Source organism: Budorcas taxicolor, chromosome 11 (assembly GCF_023091745.1).
Source record: "Budorcas taxicolor isolate Tak-1 chromosome 11, Takin1.1, whole genome shotgun sequence".
In the NCBI taxonomy this organism is placed as follows: Eukaryota; Metazoa; Chordata; class Mammalia; order Artiodactyla; family Bovidae; genus Budorcas; species Budorcas taxicolor.
Window position 1 is genome coordinate 11563732 of NC_068920.1, and position 16873 is coordinate 11580604.

Below are 16873 nucleotides of genomic sequence, written 5' to 3' on the forward strand. Positions count from 1 at the left end.
TTCTTTTCACAGCTATTTGTAAGGCCTCCCCAGACAGCCATTTTGCTTTTTTTACATTTCTTTTCCATGGGGATGGTCTTGATCCCTGTCTCCTGTACAATGTCACAAACCTCCATCCATAGTTCATCAGGCCCTCTGTCTATCAGATCTAGGCCCTTGAATCTATTTCTCACTTCCACTGTATAGTCATAAGGAATTTCATTTAGGTCATACCTGAATGGTCTAGTGGTTTTCCCTACTTTCTTCAATTTCAGTCTGAATTTGGCAATAAGGAGTTCATGATCTGAGCCACAGTCAGCTCCCGGTCTTGTTTTTGCTGACTGTATAGAGCTTGTCCATCTTTGGCTGCAAAGAATATAATCAGTCTGATTTTGATGTTGACCATCTGGTGATGTCCATGTGTAGAGTCTTCTGTTGTGTTGTTGGAAGAGGGTGTTTGCTATGACCAGTGCGTTCTCTTGGCAAAATTCTATTAGCCTTTGCCCTGCTTCATTCCGTATTCCAAGGCCAAATTTGCCTGTTACTCCAGGTGTTTCTTGACTTCCAACTTTTGCATTCCAGTCCCCTATGATGAAAAGGACATCTTTTTTGGGTGTTAGTTCTAAAAGGTCTTGTAGGTCTTCATAGAACGGTTCAACTTCAGCTTCTTCAGCGTTACTGGTTGGGGCATAGACTTGGATTACCGTGATATTGAATGGTTTGCCTTGGAAACGAACAGGGATCATTCTGTCGTCTTTGAGGTTGCATCCAAATACTGCATCTCGGACTCTTTTGTTGACTATCAAGGCTACTCCATCTCTTCTAAGGGATTCCTGCCCACAGTAGTAGATACAATGGTCATCTGAGTTAAATTCACCCATTCCAGTCCATTTTAGTTCACTAATTCCTAGAATGTCAATGTTCACTCTTGCCATCTCCTGTTTGACCACTTCCAATTTGCCTTGATTCATGGACCTGACATTCCAGGTTCCTATGCAATATTGCTCTTTACAGCATCGGATCTTGCTTCTATCACCAGTCACATCCACAACTGGGTATTGCTTTTGCTTTGGCTCCATCCCATCATTCTTTCTGGAGTTATTTCCCCACTGATCTCCAGTAGCATATTGGGCATCTGCTGACCTGGGGAGTTCATCTTTCAGTCCTATCACTTTGCCTTTTCATACTGTTCATGGGGTTCTCAAGGCAAGAATACCAAAGGGGTTTGCCATTCCCTCCTCCAGTGGACCACATCCTGTCAGACCTCTCCACCATGACCCGTCCGTCTTAGGTGGCCTCACATGGCATGGCTTAGAGTCACTGAGTTAGACAAGGCTGTGGTCCGTGTGATCAGGTTGACTCGTTTTCTGTGATTATGGTTTGTGTGTCTGCCCTCTGATACCCCTCGCAGCACCTACCGTCTTACTTGGGTTTCTCTTACCTTCAGCATCGGGTATCTCTTCACAGCTGCTCCAGCAAAGCGCAGTGAAATGCACTGCTGCATTCTAAATAGTTCCACACATCTCTCGTCCTGTTTTTTAAATTCTGCATTCAGTTGTATCTAGTCTGTTGTTTAGCCCTTCCACTCATTTTAAAGTTATAACTATATTTTTATTTCTATACATTTTCTATTAACATGTTGGTCTTTTTCAGAGCTGCTATCATTTATAATGTTCTTTCATATCTTATATGTCTATAAGTATTTTTAAATGTTTCACTTTTAGTCACTGCAAACACTTTTTGGATTGTTCTTGTGTTTGGAATTCTCAGGATACTGATTCTCCTGTGTTTTGTCTGGTGACTGGCATGTTCTAGGCTGTCTCCTCACGTGCTCTGTGTTTCCCAACTGCGCTTATGTTCACCGGGGCCTTTCCTGAAGTGACCCCACGAGGCCCCTGTGTTCTCCAGGGCTGTTCTGCACTCTCTTCTGCCAGGCAGTCTAGGAACCCTACGGGCAGCATCATCCCAGGACCAGTTTTGTGCTGACGTCTCAGCTTGAAGGTCTGCAGCATTTTCTGGCCTACTGTCGCATCAGGGATGCCGCCCTTCAGAGTTCCAGCTTTGTGTGGGAACTTCAAGTCCAATTTCTTGCTTCATGTGGACCAAACCCTCCATCTCCTGTTCTCAGGTAGACATTAAAATTTGAACTCTGGGTTACAGTAGCTGATTCTGCTCCCTCCTCTGGGCAGCACGAGTTCTAGACACATGTTATTACAGGTTTTTTTTTTTCTTTCTTTACTTTTTGCACCTGAAGATTTCTCCTTGCTTTCATAATCTACTCAGCTATCAATGTTTTCAAGTGTTATTCGCAAATCTAGGAGTAGTTTCAGTAGGAGCTTTAGTTTATCATGTTTCACCATCATCTGGACTCTTCTTGGCTCAGTACTGTCTTATTCTGAGCTAATTGTCGTACATGGAACAGATTGTGGAAGAGAAAGGGACAGACTTAACTCTCTGATCACCTGTTCTAGCAATCTGTCCAAAGCACAGCCCAACTGAGTGCCCAACATTTAGTCCTTTGCCCAGTAAAAAACTCAGCCTGAAGTAAGGGAGCTGGAAGCTGTTGGCCCACATGGTATCTTATCAAGGCATGGCAATGTCAGACTGGACCTCAAGCCCACAATGGAGGTGTCTTGTTGACACTTTGTCTTTGAAATTGACTCCTGAGCAGTCTTGCTGAATCTCACCTAAACGTTTATAAGGAACAGAATTCAACTTAGAAAATGGATTATGTTTTTCTCCTGTACACCAGAAATGTAAGCTCAATGTGTTTTTTTTTTCTTTTTTTGAAGTAAGAAAATATCAAGAAAGGAACATTTTTTCCCTTGAGTTTGAAAATGGACAACCACAACTCAATTATATTTTGATATGGTTTATTGGCTCTGACTTTTACTTTATTAGTACTTTCTTCCAAGTTGCTGACCATGCTTTGTTCACATGACTTCCATTTTTCCTAACTGAGGGACTAGTTGGGAGCAAACAGCATTACTTTGGTTTTATTGAGAGCTGGAGAGGTCAATAGATTTATGCACGAAACAGAGATGGCCAGACCACCAAAACAAATGCTGTGCACTTGAGCGGACCCACCTCCATGGCCCCAGACAAAATTGCTTTTTCTTGGAAGTACATTTTAGAGCTATTCGCTGAAGTTTCATCAAGGGAATAGGCTTCTGAAACTCACAGCTGCCTTGAAAGAGCAACATGGTTGAGACCCTGGCCACTAAGTCAGGCAGCAAGCTGGGGACTAAAAGCACAGCTTTGGAGGCAGCTGGGATCCTGCCACTGTTGCCTGCGACCTGAGTGATCTGGGAAGAGGTGTGGTGCCTCTGTGAGCTGTAGTTCTCTCACCTGCAAAATAGGGGTGGGGGGGGAATCCCCATTATGATGGGACTGTGATGAGAATCAAAGGAGAGCTTGCAGCCAGGCATGCTAAGTCACCCAGAAACCCTAATGATGACTCACCTGAAGCTGTGTGTATGGAGCCCACCTAGGCTTTTCTCTGGGGTGGATTTCCTCCTCCGAACCCCTACAATCTCTTCTCCCCTCGGGCAGTGAGGACCTTGGGACTGATCTGGCTTCTTCCACCGTGGCTGCGAGTTCTAAACCGGATTTACCTCCTCGTTCATTCAGCTCACCACCTGCATATCTGTGCTCCGTGTTTTCCAGGTCTGACTTTGGCGTCATCAACCTTATGTTTTCCTTCATTCTAGCTTTTTTTTTTTAATCCATATTTGTTATACAGGGCAAAGATAGAATGAGATATTCAAGGGCCTCGCGCTTTATGCTTAATAGACCTTTCTTTCCTTCAAAGTGTCTTTCTTCCCTCTTTTGCCCTCTCTTTCTTCATACTTCCTGCGCTTTCCCTGCTGTAAAATATTCACTAACAAATCAGTCCTTTCCTTTCTGTGATAAAGTCCTAGTCACGCTTCAGAAGGCATCCGGTAGTTCATCTGTCAGTGGGATATCCCTTAGAAAAGCAGCCAGCGGTGACTGCAGTGGACGTCAGCAGCCCGGCAGAGTGCAGCTGGGAGGGAAGATGAGCCGAGTTTAACGCAGGGGGAGGGAGTGGGGTTCCAGCCTCGGCCCCTACCCGCTCACGCCGTCTCTGCAGCCTGGCCCTGCTCTGTAAGCAGAGGCGACAGTGTCCACCTCTCAGGACTGCCCTGTGGTCACAGCCAGTGATGTCATGTGGGCGTGAGGTTCTAGAAGCTGCATAGCTTTATAATTGCCAGCTTTCCTTATCGTTGCTACTGTTACTATTGACAAAGTGGCTTCAGTGTTTTAAAAGGTATGTGATGCCAAGGCCCAGAGCTTTCGTCAGTGTTGTCAGTATTTGGAATTTAAAATTTGTTTCCATACCTAAGTCATACAAGCTTCTGGAACAAGTTTGTGTCAATGTGTTTCCTGAGAGTAGACGTCTGGGGTGGTCATTTTGAGTATCCAACAGAATACACGCTGTGTGGTGGATGTTCATTTCATTTGTTGACCAAATGAGAGAGTGAATGAATGGCATGGAGAGACAGACAGATGTCTAACCTCCCAGGGAGAGGTGCCAAACATTACAGGCACTTACCCCAAGGCCCTTTGTCACTGTGACCACCACTGGTCCTGGGGTCCCCACCAAGACCACCAGACTGCTTTGCTGCTGACAGTGAGCTGACGGGTCAGCAGGGCTGTTGTGGGGGAGAAGGGCTGGGGTGAGCACAGGGCCAGTGAGGAGAGCCAGGGAGCCCTGGCCAGCTTGCCGTGGGGCGAGGTCCCGCTCAGCCTGTGCTGTGGGTTCCTGGGTGGGCTGCCCCGGAAGCGATCATCACAAGGGTCTGCCGCGAGCACTCCACCCTGGACCACAAAGTCTCCACGGTCCCTGGATCCACGGGATGCTGGATCCCGTGATCCCATGAAACACATTGCTCGGATGATGAGTGTTTAATCAGCTCTCCCTGCCATATTCCAGCCTAGAGTCTATGTCCAGAGGAAGCCTGTGCTCCCAGCCGAGGCCCTGTTTGGTTGCTCTTGCCTTCAACTTCTCACTGTTTGTCAAGGGATGACGCGACTATTAGATCCAGAGGGTCTCTTCTCAAAAGCATTTGCAAAATAGCTGTAAATCATGGACATATGTTTAAATTTCTCTTTACTAATGTATGCTTCCTTTGTAATTAACTAGTTACCGAGTCTTTTAACATAGTCAGCCCATTTCCTCCATGACTCATTAAGGAAATAAAAGCTGTAGGACATGCATACTCATGGGGGGCTCCACCACACACTCCTTGGTTGGGTGGCTCTTAATTCAGACAGGTGACATGGTTTTTATATAGTGTTATACCTCTGCAACCCTCCATCGTTGGGGGCTGTAACAGCTAGTTTAACAACCTCTGGATGCAGTGAAACTGCCAGGAGCAAGGGCCCACCCACCTTTCACGGGCTTCCTTAGGCACCCAGTCCTGAACTCTGGTTTCAGTTGAGGCTTCTTTGATGTTGTTTAGTTGCCAAGTCGTATCTGATTCTTTGTGACCCATGGACTGTAGCCCGCCAGGCTCCTCTGTCCATGGGATTCTCCAGGCAAGAACACCGGAGTGGGTTGCCATTTCCTTCTCCAGGAGATCTTCCCAACCCAAGGATCGAACCCATGTCTCCTGCATTGCAGGCAGATTCTTTCCCATCTGAGCCACAAGGGAAGCCCTGAAGCTTCTTAGCCAAAGTTTTAAAGCCGTCTCCCTGCAGATCAGGCAGCCTCTGGACAGCTCCCCGTTGGACCCCTTATACCTGGAGCATATGCTCAGCGTCCTTTGCTGAAACAAAAGACGAGACATAATGAACACCCCCACCAGTAACACGTGTGTCGCTCACCGCCTGGCACAGCATCCTCGCCCTTCACCTGCCAAATGCTGCTCATGCTTAAGATCTAGGTGTAAGTTCATCTCCGCGCCAGTCTTTTCTCACCCCGAAGTCACCTGCAGCCTGCGCCATGCGTCCAGCACTCGGCGCTAACAGCCTTGCCTGGGGGTGGCCACGCCACGGATCCATGCCTCAGCCCCCACACAGGCGGTAATCTCCCCGCTCGTGCGTCTTGCTTTGGGGTGCTCCTTCCCCTCACCTGCCGCTGTGTCACGCACAGAGCGGCCGCTGCGTGAGTATTTATGTGCTGATGAAGCAATGCTATTCCCCACTCTTTGTCTCGCGCAGTTTCTGCCTCAACGCAGAGTACATCATCGCAGGTCGACTGACTGAGCTGAAAATGTAGCATGTCACCTACCAAAAATCTTGTGTTTTGTGCCCCAACTCATCCACTGGGATGCCAGCTCATTTGGGAAGCCGCCACGTACCAGCCTGGAGTTAAAGTTAGCTGTGTCGACTTGGGCTGGGCAGACGCAGCCGGGGAGGGAAAGAAAACCTCTTCCAAATTTTCCCCACAAAGGAAGAGCACAGAGCTTTGGAAATCTGTGCCGCATGAGACGTTACTTCAAGTTTGTTAGAAATGTAGGAGGGCGGCTTGGAAGACAATAAAAATGTTGCAAAGAATTTTTCAAATGTGGTAAACTCTGTGGCAGCATGGTGAGCTTCGAAACCACTTGTGTGAAAGGCAGGGCAGCCTGGTTGCTAAGTTAGTGACGCCAAGAAGCTGAGCCGTCTGGGCAGGCGGAAGCCAAGCACACCCTTCTCTTAGGATGGTCCTACCCCTGCTGAGCAGGGCCTGGTGGGGTTTTTCATCATTTTTGATTTGTCTGTTTTTAGTATAAATTTGAATTCCCAATTTCCATTTCTAGTAATTGCCAACTAGGTGGTTTGGGCCAACTCTCCTCCAAAAGGAGAAGTTTAAGGTGCTGAAATCCACAGAACATGAAATTCACCCCCGCCACCATTCTTCAGTGACACTGATACCATCACACTCCGGTGTGGCCGTCACCACCGTCCGCCTCCTGAACGTCCTCATCTTCCCCCGTCACCACCACCCACCTCCTTCGCTCAGCGGAACCCTGCCCGCCTTGAACACTGAGTCTCCATCCCCTCCCTCAGACCCTGCGACCACCACTCTCTCCTCCATCTCTGTGAGTCTGGCTACTCTTGGGAACTCGTGGGAGCGGAGCTGTGTAACCTCTGACCTTCGGCATCTGCCCCATTTCACCGACCAGAACGCCTCCCAGCTCCCCCCAGGCTGCAGCACGTGTCTTCTTGGATCCATTTGTACAGGTGAGGGGCTGCAGCTCAGGCTTGCCCGAGGTCTTTGCGGCCTTTCTCTGTGGCCCCAACTGAGGCTGCAGAATCTTTGGGCACATGAATAATAAGACCAGTTGTCAGCTGTAGCCCGAACTGGACGGAACACGTGACATGTATTATCGTTGTTTGGTCCTTCAGAAACCCCGTGGGCCTGGGGTCCGCATCTTAGAGTGAGAGCCTGGGTCAGTGACGAGGAGCTGGGCCGAGACCCAGACCAGGGAAGCGGTAGGGCTGGGCTGAGCTGCCCGTCTGCCTCCCCATGAGAGAGGCTTTTAGGAAGCGTCCCCAGAGCAGTTGCTTTCATCAGAATGTGCAGTGGAGGCTGAGAACTCCGGCCCCCAGCCCAGAAGGCCAGGGCAGAATCTCCTCCTCCTGATCTCGTGGCGTGAGACACCCTCCCCCCACCGAGAAGACAGACGAAGAGAAATTTCCAGGATCCTTGAGAATGAAGTGGGCGGGGAGTGGGGGGAGCTGACGCCTCCCTGAGGACTTGACAAGTATCTGATGTGAAGTGGCTCGCCTTGCCGGCAAAGCCTGCGTCTCCGAGGACCTCTTCAGCTGCCGGCGTGTGGGGGGTGCTGGGGCCCGGGGTGGGGGCCGCTCTGGAAGCAAACCTCTCTCCCAGCTCCCCTCCACCGCTCCGTCGGGGCCTGGAGTAGAGTTTCGTTCCCCAGGCAGTGACTGTCAGAAGAAGCATCTGGCTGTTTTCTGGTGAATGACTCCAAGAACAGAAATCCCGGTGGGAAGAAATTGCCGCTACAGAGGCTGTGTGAGGCAGTGGTGTCCACCTGTGAACACGGGGGCGTGCTCAGAGTGTCCCCTGGGAGCGGCAGGCCTGAGACGTGACCAACACTCAAAGCATGTGACGCGGGGAGGGGTGGCAGACAGTGGTGGGTGGGGGCCCAGGACGGCCCGGGGGCTCTGCTCTGACCCAAGACCCACCTCCTGCAGGCCGTCCCCCTTGGCCAGCCCGCCCGCTCTCACCCGCCCCTGCAATGCCAGCTACTGCCCCTGGCTTCCACCACCAGTGCCCCCAGGGCGGTCGCACCCCACTCTGCCCTTCCCTGAAGCCCCTCAGGTAGGCGCCCCTTCCCCTTCGTCCACGTGGACTCAGCAGAGGCTTGGCCCAGCTGGCTTGTTCCCCCGGGACCTCCGCTGTTGCCCACAGTGTCGCTTGGGATGCAGGGCCAGGGTGAGCCAGCCATCGCTTGGTCCAGCCCACCCCCGGGAGGTCGCATGGCCGGGGCTGGGGCCTGGGTGCTTTCTTGCATTAAACCCTCGAAACCTCTGTTCTCGGAAAGCCCAGGGCAGTTCATTAGGAGCCAGGCACACAGTCCCTGGACCCGAGGTCTTGTGACCGGGATTTCATTTCTCCTCTCCCCTTTGGCTTTTTTAATATAGCGAAGGTCGGAGAGGGGGAGGGGGCTGTGGCTTGCTTAGTGTGCAGAGCACTCGTTTAAATCGTGTCCAGTTCCGAGCGGCAACTCTAGTCTCTCCCTGCCTCCCAGCCCACTCCTCACCAGCCTTCCCAGCCAGGCCCCTGGGGTGCTCATGCCCTGTTCCCTCCCCGGCACCCCTTCTCTCCCCATCAGCAGCACGAGTCGGGGGTGGGGCAGACCGCCCAGGGCCGTCAGGGTCTCATCAGTGTTTGTGGGTCCCACACTAGCAGACCAGCCCAGGAGGCACGTGTCACCATTACACCGCAGCCTGGGAGCCGCGTCCCACGGACCGCAGGGGGCGGGGGAGGGAGTGGAGGCTGCAGCTCCGGGTTCTCTATGCCTCATGCCCCGTCCCCTCCTGATCCCCTTTCCAGCGCACTGTTCCCTCTCCTGAGCCTCCCGGTGGTGCCGGGTCTGCTGTGTGGCCGTCAGGCTGGGCTTCGGCATCACTTGAGCCAGGAGTGAGTCTGGGGCCGCACTGCCCTTAGCTCCAGGAGCTGCACCCGCCCCAGGACAGCTCGTCGCCGCAGGTGGTGTCCCGTGCACTGTGTGTGCGGCCGCCCATTCCGGGTGGCATCCAGCGCACCGCCGAGGACGGAAGGAGCTGGCGAGCAGCAGTGAGCCTCACGGGACCTTCTTCCCACTGACGGGCTGTTGGGTTATGACATGCCGTTGGTTTCGGCTGCACGTCCCAGCGGTTCAGCGTCTCTTGTAGATCGTACTCCGTGCAAAGTGATTATAAAGCATTGGCTGTTCTCCCTACTGTAGGTCCCAGCCTCACTGCTTACTCATTTTGTGTCCGGCAGCTTGCTCCTTTTCATCCCCCTTCTCTTTTTGCCCTCCCCCAACTCCGCCCCTCTGGGAGCCACTGGTGTGTTCTCTGGGAGCCTCTGTTCTCTGGGTGTGCACCCAGAGCGGGGTACACGTGGCAGCTCTGTGTACCCGGCTCACAAGGTACCTCTGTGCACCCAGGTCAAATGGTAGCTCTGTGTCCCCGGGTCACGTGGCAGCTGTGTGTGCCCGGGTCACGGGGCAGCTCTAGGTGCCCGAGTCACATGGTAGCTCTGTGTGCCCGGCTCACGGGGCAGCTATGTGTCCTCGGCTCCCGTGGTAGCTGTGTCCCCAGCTCACAGGGTATTTCTGGGTACTTGGTCACATGGTAGCTGTGTGCCCGGGTCACATGGAAGCTCTGTGTGTGCTTGGGTCACATGCAAGCTCTGTGTGCCCGGGTCACATGGAAGCTCTGTGTGCCCGGGTCACATGGTAGCTCTGTTTAACTTGTTGAGACACTGCCCTATTGAACACCCTTGCCTGGCTCACGTCCAGCCCTGACTCGCTGTGTGGATGTGGCTCAGCGACCTGTGTCCTCTCTGCCTCCTCATTTGTGTGTCGGGACGGTGGTGTGGTCTCCCCGTGAGGGACGTGGGGGCCGTGACGCTGACGTGGACGTAAAGGGCTGAGCGCAGCGCCTGGTGTGTAAGAGGGGCTGCATCTGTGCTGCTGTTTCTCTGATGGGGGAGCCGTGGCGGATGAAAGACTCAGAAGCTTTTGGGCTGAAAGAAGCCACATTAAGAGGATGTAGAAGAATCAGAGAGGCCCTATCCAGACCGTTGGGGCTGGCCCTTCCAGGCGTCCCTCCCCGTCTGGGGACTCCATCTTCTCACCTGCTCCACGCTGAGCCGTGCAGACCCTTCAGCTCCGTGGTCTTCGTGGCTGGGCCACTCCTCGGGGGTGGGAGATTTGGTCCTGCACTCAGACAAGGCCCAGGTTTCCCCGCCAGTAAAAGGAGGACCAGTTATGTCCACCGTCTGAAAGCTCTAAATACAAGTCTCTAGGAAACAGACAAAGGGCACTCCTTTCTCCATCTCACCAGTGACGCTAGGAAGAGGCAAACCTGGTTGGTTTTCAGTTGAATCTACTGAATTATCGCCAGGTATTCTGCCAAATACTGTTTCTCTCCATTTTTAAAATTAATCCGTATGTTCATGATTCATTACACCCAGCTCCTCACAGTGTTTTGTAAAAGCTGTTTGAAGCCCAAGAATCCTTACAGGGGCCTTCTCGGAAGCACTCAGGAGCAAGGAGATAAAACTTTGCCTACTTGTCTTTGGTGGGAAGTCTCAGCCTGGCGAGTCTGCGTTTCAGCTGAGAGACAGAGGCCTGCGTGAACCCCTGGAAAAATATAATAACAGTGGCGTGAGGACACTTCCATCTCGCACTCGTGAATCTTGAGAGTGTCCAGGCCGTGGCTCCCTCTGCCCGCGTCTCCTCTGCTGTCGGGAAAGGTCATCGGAGTCTGCACTTGCCCCATCGATGGAGACGCTGGGGGTCAGGACGTGTGTCATAGCCTGGAAACGAGGTGCCGGCTCGAGGCCTCCAGGCTTGCAGGGCCTGTGTGGTTGGGGAGGAAGGAGGAAGATGCGCCCCACGCAGGCCTCAGGGACCCACCTCCCTGCAGGAGACTGTCCTCCGACCTTGCTTGGGCCCTGTCTGCTGGCAGCCTGGGCCCAGGTCCCGCCGCCACACCTATTCTAGTAAATGTTTGCAGCCCGTGGTTTCTCTGCCCTTTTACTCCTCCTTAACTAACTGACCCTCCCCTAGAACCCTCCGTGTCTCAGAACCCTTGACCCAGCAGCCCCCAGCGGCCGCGGGAGGCTGTCCAGCGGGGCCCAGCTGGGCTCCACCTCTGCATGGACGTGGCTGCTTGGGGACCCGGGCAGTTCAGGCCTTGCCCCTCCAGCCCCACTGCGAGGCCTGCCTGGGAGCCTCCTGTAGCTTGCACACAGCCTCTGCATCAGGCGCCATGGCCTGGGGTCCCCCGAGGGCTCCACAAAGGCTTTGCTTCCGGGAACCAGGAGGCACAGTGGAGACGAGGCTCCTACGGGCCGAGAGCTTGGGGCCCCCCATGTTGACCCTCCCTCCCATCTGCCATCCCCTCAGGATGCTGACAGCATTGCTTCCATCACTGTTAGAGGCAGGGGTGGGAGGAGGGAGGGGAAGAACAGGGAGACCCAGAGGGCAGGACGAGGCTGGCCCGCCCCCACAAGGCCTGAACGCAGACGGCCGCCCCAGGGTCCGGTGATTGTACAGGAGTTCATTCAGCAGCTTTTATGCAGCACCTGCTGTATGCCAGACACTGCTCTGGACACCAGAAGAGCAGAGTGCAGCCCGCCAGGAGCGCACAGTGTCGGCACGGGCCCGCCTGCAGCCCGCAGGGCGAGTCTTTGCTTCTGGTAGGACAGCTTTATTGAGACGTGATTCAGACATCATACACCCATTTAAAGTGTTCAGCTTAGTGGTTTTTATAATATTCATCACCATCTCACTCCAGGCATCCCATTACCCTCAACAGACACCTGGACCCCCTTAGCAGTCACTCGGTCGCCCAGCTGCGCCCCCAGCCCGGGGCTTCAGGAATCTGCCTTCTGTCCGTGTGGACTTGCTGTTCTGGACATTTCGTTAGATGGAGTCGTATAAGGTGTGGCCTTTCGTGCCTGGAGCCTCTCAGTGGAGCATGGGGTGTTCAGGTTCGTCTGGCCTGTAGTACTAGAACGCCCTTTCTCTTCATGGCTGCTTAATTCTCCACACGGAGGGAGAGTGTTTGTCCACCCACCAGGTGAAGGGCTCTTGGGTCGTTTCCACTTTTGGGCTGGCGTGACTGCTGCTGCTCTGAACATTCACATGCCGGCTCGTGTGTGGACACACGCCTTCGCTTCTCTTGAGGGTATACCCGGGGAGGTATCACTGGACCGGAGGGTGACGGTGCGTTTCAGTATTTGAAGGACTGTCGGTGTGTGACCCTCACGTTCCTCCAGCTCTTTGCCCAGCGGCCGCATGACTTGACGTCCGCACCAGCCAGGGGTGTGGAGAGGCCACCCAGAGGCCCTTGGCTCAAGGGTCTGGGCGGAAGGCACGTGGCACGTGGTGCCAGGCTGACATCCCTGGGCCTTGCCTGAGACCACTCATCACTCCAGCTTCATCACCTGCGGCGGGGACGGCAGGGCTGGCTTGGCTGGGGCTGAACAGGAGGGATTTGGTGGCTTAGTTTCAGGAGAGAGACGGAGGTGTCCGTGGTGGGGGGCGCTGGAGGCCCAGGCTTTGCCAGCTGGTGCCCACGCCTCCCTGCTGAGGTGTTGGGCACCCAAGGGTCGGCAGCTGCCGCGCTGCAGACATGCTGTCGCGATCCGCATTGCGACATTCCCCAGCTGCACCGTGGGGCCAGGCCCGCAGCCGCCTGGTGCAGGCGGGGATCGGTGACTTGTCTGCACAACATGGGGAGGGCACCACCATCTGTGTGCTGCCCGTGGCCTGCAGGTTCCTAACCCGCTCTGCTGGTCAGAGTCCCCCAGGGAGCCCCGGGCCCCCCAGCTCCGACTCAGTCTCCAGGAAAGCCTGCTGCTCCCTCCCGTGGCACACCTGCCCACACACACCTGCCCACACTCACACACACACACCTGCCCACACTCACACCTGCCTGCACTCATACACCTGCCCACACATCTGCTTGCACTCACACACCTGCCCACACACACACCTGCCCACACTCACACACTCACACCTGCCCGCACACACCTGTCCACACTCACACACCTGCCTGCACTCATACACCTGCCTGCGCTCACACACTCACACCTGCCCGCACTCACACCTGCCCGCGCTCACACACCTGCCCACACTCACACACCTGCTGGCGCTCACACCCTCACACACCTGCCCACGCTCACACACCTGCCCGCGCTCACACACCTGCCCACGCTCACACACCTGCCCACTCACACACCTGCCCATACTCACACACCTGCCCGCGCTCACACACCAGCCCGCGCTCACCGCCTTTCTCTCCTGTCCTCCAGGACACACAGGACCAGCCACTGCTACCGCATCACCTACCGCCACATGGAGCGCACGCTGTCGCAGAAAGAGGTCGGGGGCATCCACCAGGCCGTGCAGGAGGCGGCCGTGCGGCAGCTGGGCGTCGAAGGCAGGTTTTGAGGGCCCACTTCCCGGGCGCGGCGCTCCCGGGGCTCCAGGGTTGCTGAGTGAAGGAGAGAAGGATCCCATCTGTGGACTGAGGCATCCATCATCCTGCGGTAAACGGGTCAGTTCCAGAACTCTCAGAAAATAAAGCATTGCTCTCGAGAACCTGTGGACATTTGTCTTTCATTTGGGAGAAGCGGGGAGGCACAGAAAGGCGAGAGCTGGTCAGGAGCGCCCTTCCGCTCCTTTTAGAGACGCTTTGCCTGTGGGCGCTCAGGCTGCTTAATCAGTCCCTGGAGTCCGCTAAAGTGTAAACACCAGACATGATTTCTTGCCTGACAGGCTCTTCCCGCCCCAGAATGAGTGAAGCCACACCGAGGGACGGACTGCAGACCCCGGAGGCTTTCCTGCATCAGCTCCCAGCCCATCTCCCTCCTTCTGTTCCTCAAAAGGCAGGAGCACGGGGCGCGGAGGAGACGCCGGGCTCCTTGGAGGCAGAGGGAATGGGCAGGATTTTATTTCCTTTTCACTGGAGCCCAGCCTCTGCCCCAGGGCCTGGGTGGAGTTGCCTCCTGTCCCCAGGGAGGAGACGGAGACTTGGCCGCAGGGCTGGGAGGCCCATGACCTGATGGGACCCGTCCTGGAAGCCCGGGAGTTTTTGTTTCCTGACCAGCGGCCTCTGCTTCCGAGATGACCTTTATGGGGGACTGCGGCGCTTTGGCGTCTCCCCGCTTCCATGCCCGGCACTTCTGTAGTCTGCCTGCCCCACTCCTGACCACTTTTCCTAATCAGATTCCCTCCCCAGCGTGATGCTGGAGGCTCATGGCGGACCACATGCGCTGGGATAAATATCTGATGAGCGCGCCTGTTCGCAGCTGGTGGTGGGGTGGGCAGGCACTCTAGCAGGAGGCACAGCCCCAGTGTCATTTTGCCCTATTATCTGCGGGTCACTTCCTGTGGACTTTCAAGGGAATCCAGTTCAGGCCGCATGCCAGCCGGGCCAAGCCGAGGGCCAGGGCCCAGGAGAGGACGCGCGCAGTGCCCCAGGGGACTGCTGATCTTTCCACCAGGGGCCTTTGCTTGCAGACATTCCTGACCCAGCCTGGGATCCCTTTGAGCCCCCAAACCAGTTAGGCATTCATGGAAATGCTCCCCCCAGACCAGCTGAGGGGGTTATGCTCAGAAAATATGGCTCTGTTCATTGGCCAACCACCAGAGCTCAGAGATGTCTGGGGCCAAGCACTGCACGGGGAGCAGGGAGGGCGGATGTTCGGGGTGGCGGGGGTGAGGGGTGGGGGTCTTACAGAGGGTTTTTCTGAAGGTTCCTCTCAACACGATGAGATGTAGTCAGCCCTCTCATGAGGGGCCTTAACCAGGAACACGCCAGGCAGGGGGAGGCCTCACCCGAGCCTGCTGCCCCAGATTCGGAACCTGCAGCTACACGGGGTTGCCAGGTCCCTCCTGCTCCCAGGCCTTTGTTCTGTTTCCACAAGACCTCAGCCCCGTGAGTTTATGCGACCCCCTCAGTCTGCTCTGGGTACTGGCGCTCCTGCCAAAGGTGGGCCCGGCTACCAGGGGCACCAGGGGACGCCCAGCTCCTGACTTCTTCATGGGAGTGAAAAAGGAGAATAATGAAGAAGAAAAGAAGAAAGAAAAGGTCATCCCTGAGATGGCCGGCACTCTACACTTGGGGACGGACGACTCTGCTTCGGGCAGCGTGGTGACCAGCACCAGGGCCATCGCCACACCCGCTGGGGTGCCCGCCCCTCCTTCGCAGAGCAGGGACCGTGGTGCGACCCTGCGAGCTGAGACCACGAGGCCAAGGACAGGCCCAGGGTCCTCCGGGAGGCGGGGAGCAGAGCTGGAACTCGAGGCGCCCCCTCTGTAAGACCAAAGCCTTCCCACCAGCCCTGTGCCTGCCAGGACGGACAGCGGACGAGCACACGGTGCCCGCGCCTTGCCCTCTGCAGCCTCAGGCCCAAGCCGAGGGGTGTGCCCCCCACGGTCTCCGCTGCTTGAGTGCAAGCCAGCCCGTGCTCGTGTTTGTCTACTGGGACACCAGCCTTAAAGAGGGCTTGGTGTGCACATGCTTCCAAAGGACGCGGGATGACCAGGCCACACTGAGTTAAACAGGAGACCTCAAGGAGGGCGCGCGAACCTGGTTAAACTGCAAGGATCCATCAGTGTAATCAGCGAGTTCTGCTCTAAAGCCGCACGTCCAGCCGGGTCCCAGCTGCACCCCGGCTGCTGGCGTCCGTGTGCAGGACGGGCACCCAAGGCTGGGGCCCAGCTGGGTCATCGCCCTTCTCTCCCGGACAGGAACGGCTTTCACAGGCAGGCGTGTGAGCCTGGCACTGTTACAGGGCACATTTTGAAATCTGCTTTTAACAGCTTCCAGTCTACTGAGTGGCTCGTTTGAAGTCATCTTTGCTTAATAAGAAACAACTAGGATGAAAAGCAAAGTCAATGGAAAAAGGAAAGTCTTTTCAACAGGTGTTGCCAGAGCAACTGGTTCTCCATGTTAGAAAAGAGAAAAAAGGAAAAGGGGGACTTCCCTGGAGCTCCGGTGATTAAGAATCCACACTTCCACTGCAGGGGGGGCAGGTTTGATTCCTGGTAAGGGAACTGAAATCCTGCATGCTGCAGCCAAAAAAAGAATTTTTTTTTTAAATTTTAAAGATGTTATTTAAAAAGAAAATCATCTTAACCCCAATTCCACACTTCACAGAAAAATCAACTGAAGATGGAACATAGGCCTAAATATAAAAGTGAAAAACTTTTCATCGAGCTTAAAGAAGAAAACATAAGGGATTATTCTTGGGACCTCGGGTAGGCAGTGACTTCCTAGAGAGGTCGCAGAAAGAGCTAGCAAAGAAAAAACTGATACATTGGGCTTTTTCAAGATTTAAAACATTTACTGTTTGAAATACATCATTAAGAAAATGAGTAGGAATGGATGGACCTAGAGAGTGTCATAGTGAGTGAAGTAAGTAAGACAGAGAAGGAGAAATAGCGTATGACGTCCCTTATATGTGGAATGTAAACAGAAATGATACAAATGAACTTATCTACAAAACAGAAGGAGGCTCACAGGCTTAGAGAACGAACGTACAGTTGCCAGGAGAAAAGAGCTGGAGGAAGGGATAGTTAGGGAGTTGGGGATGGACGTGTACAGACTGCAGTGTTTAAAATGGGTCACCATCGAGGACCTGCTGGACAGCCCAGGGAACTCTGCTCCAAGTTACGTGGTGGCCTGGATGGGA

At 54.5% G+C, this 16873-nt stretch overlaps 1 protein-coding gene across 1 annotated transcript in view; it reads left to right on the top strand.

Moving 5' to 3' along the window:
* Positions 1-13775, top strand: part of FARS2 (phenylalanyl-tRNA synthetase 2, mitochondrial) — a 256662-nt gene extending 242887 nt beyond the window's left edge. The window contains exon 7 of the mRNA XM_052648510.1: positions 13487-13775. Within this exon, the coding sequence (XP_052504470.1) occupies positions 13487-13625 (139 nt within the window). The 3' untranslated portion in view covers positions 13626-13775. The remainder of the gene's footprint in view (positions 1-13486) is intronic.
* The last annotated feature ends 3098 nt before the right edge of the window (positions 13776-16873 follow it).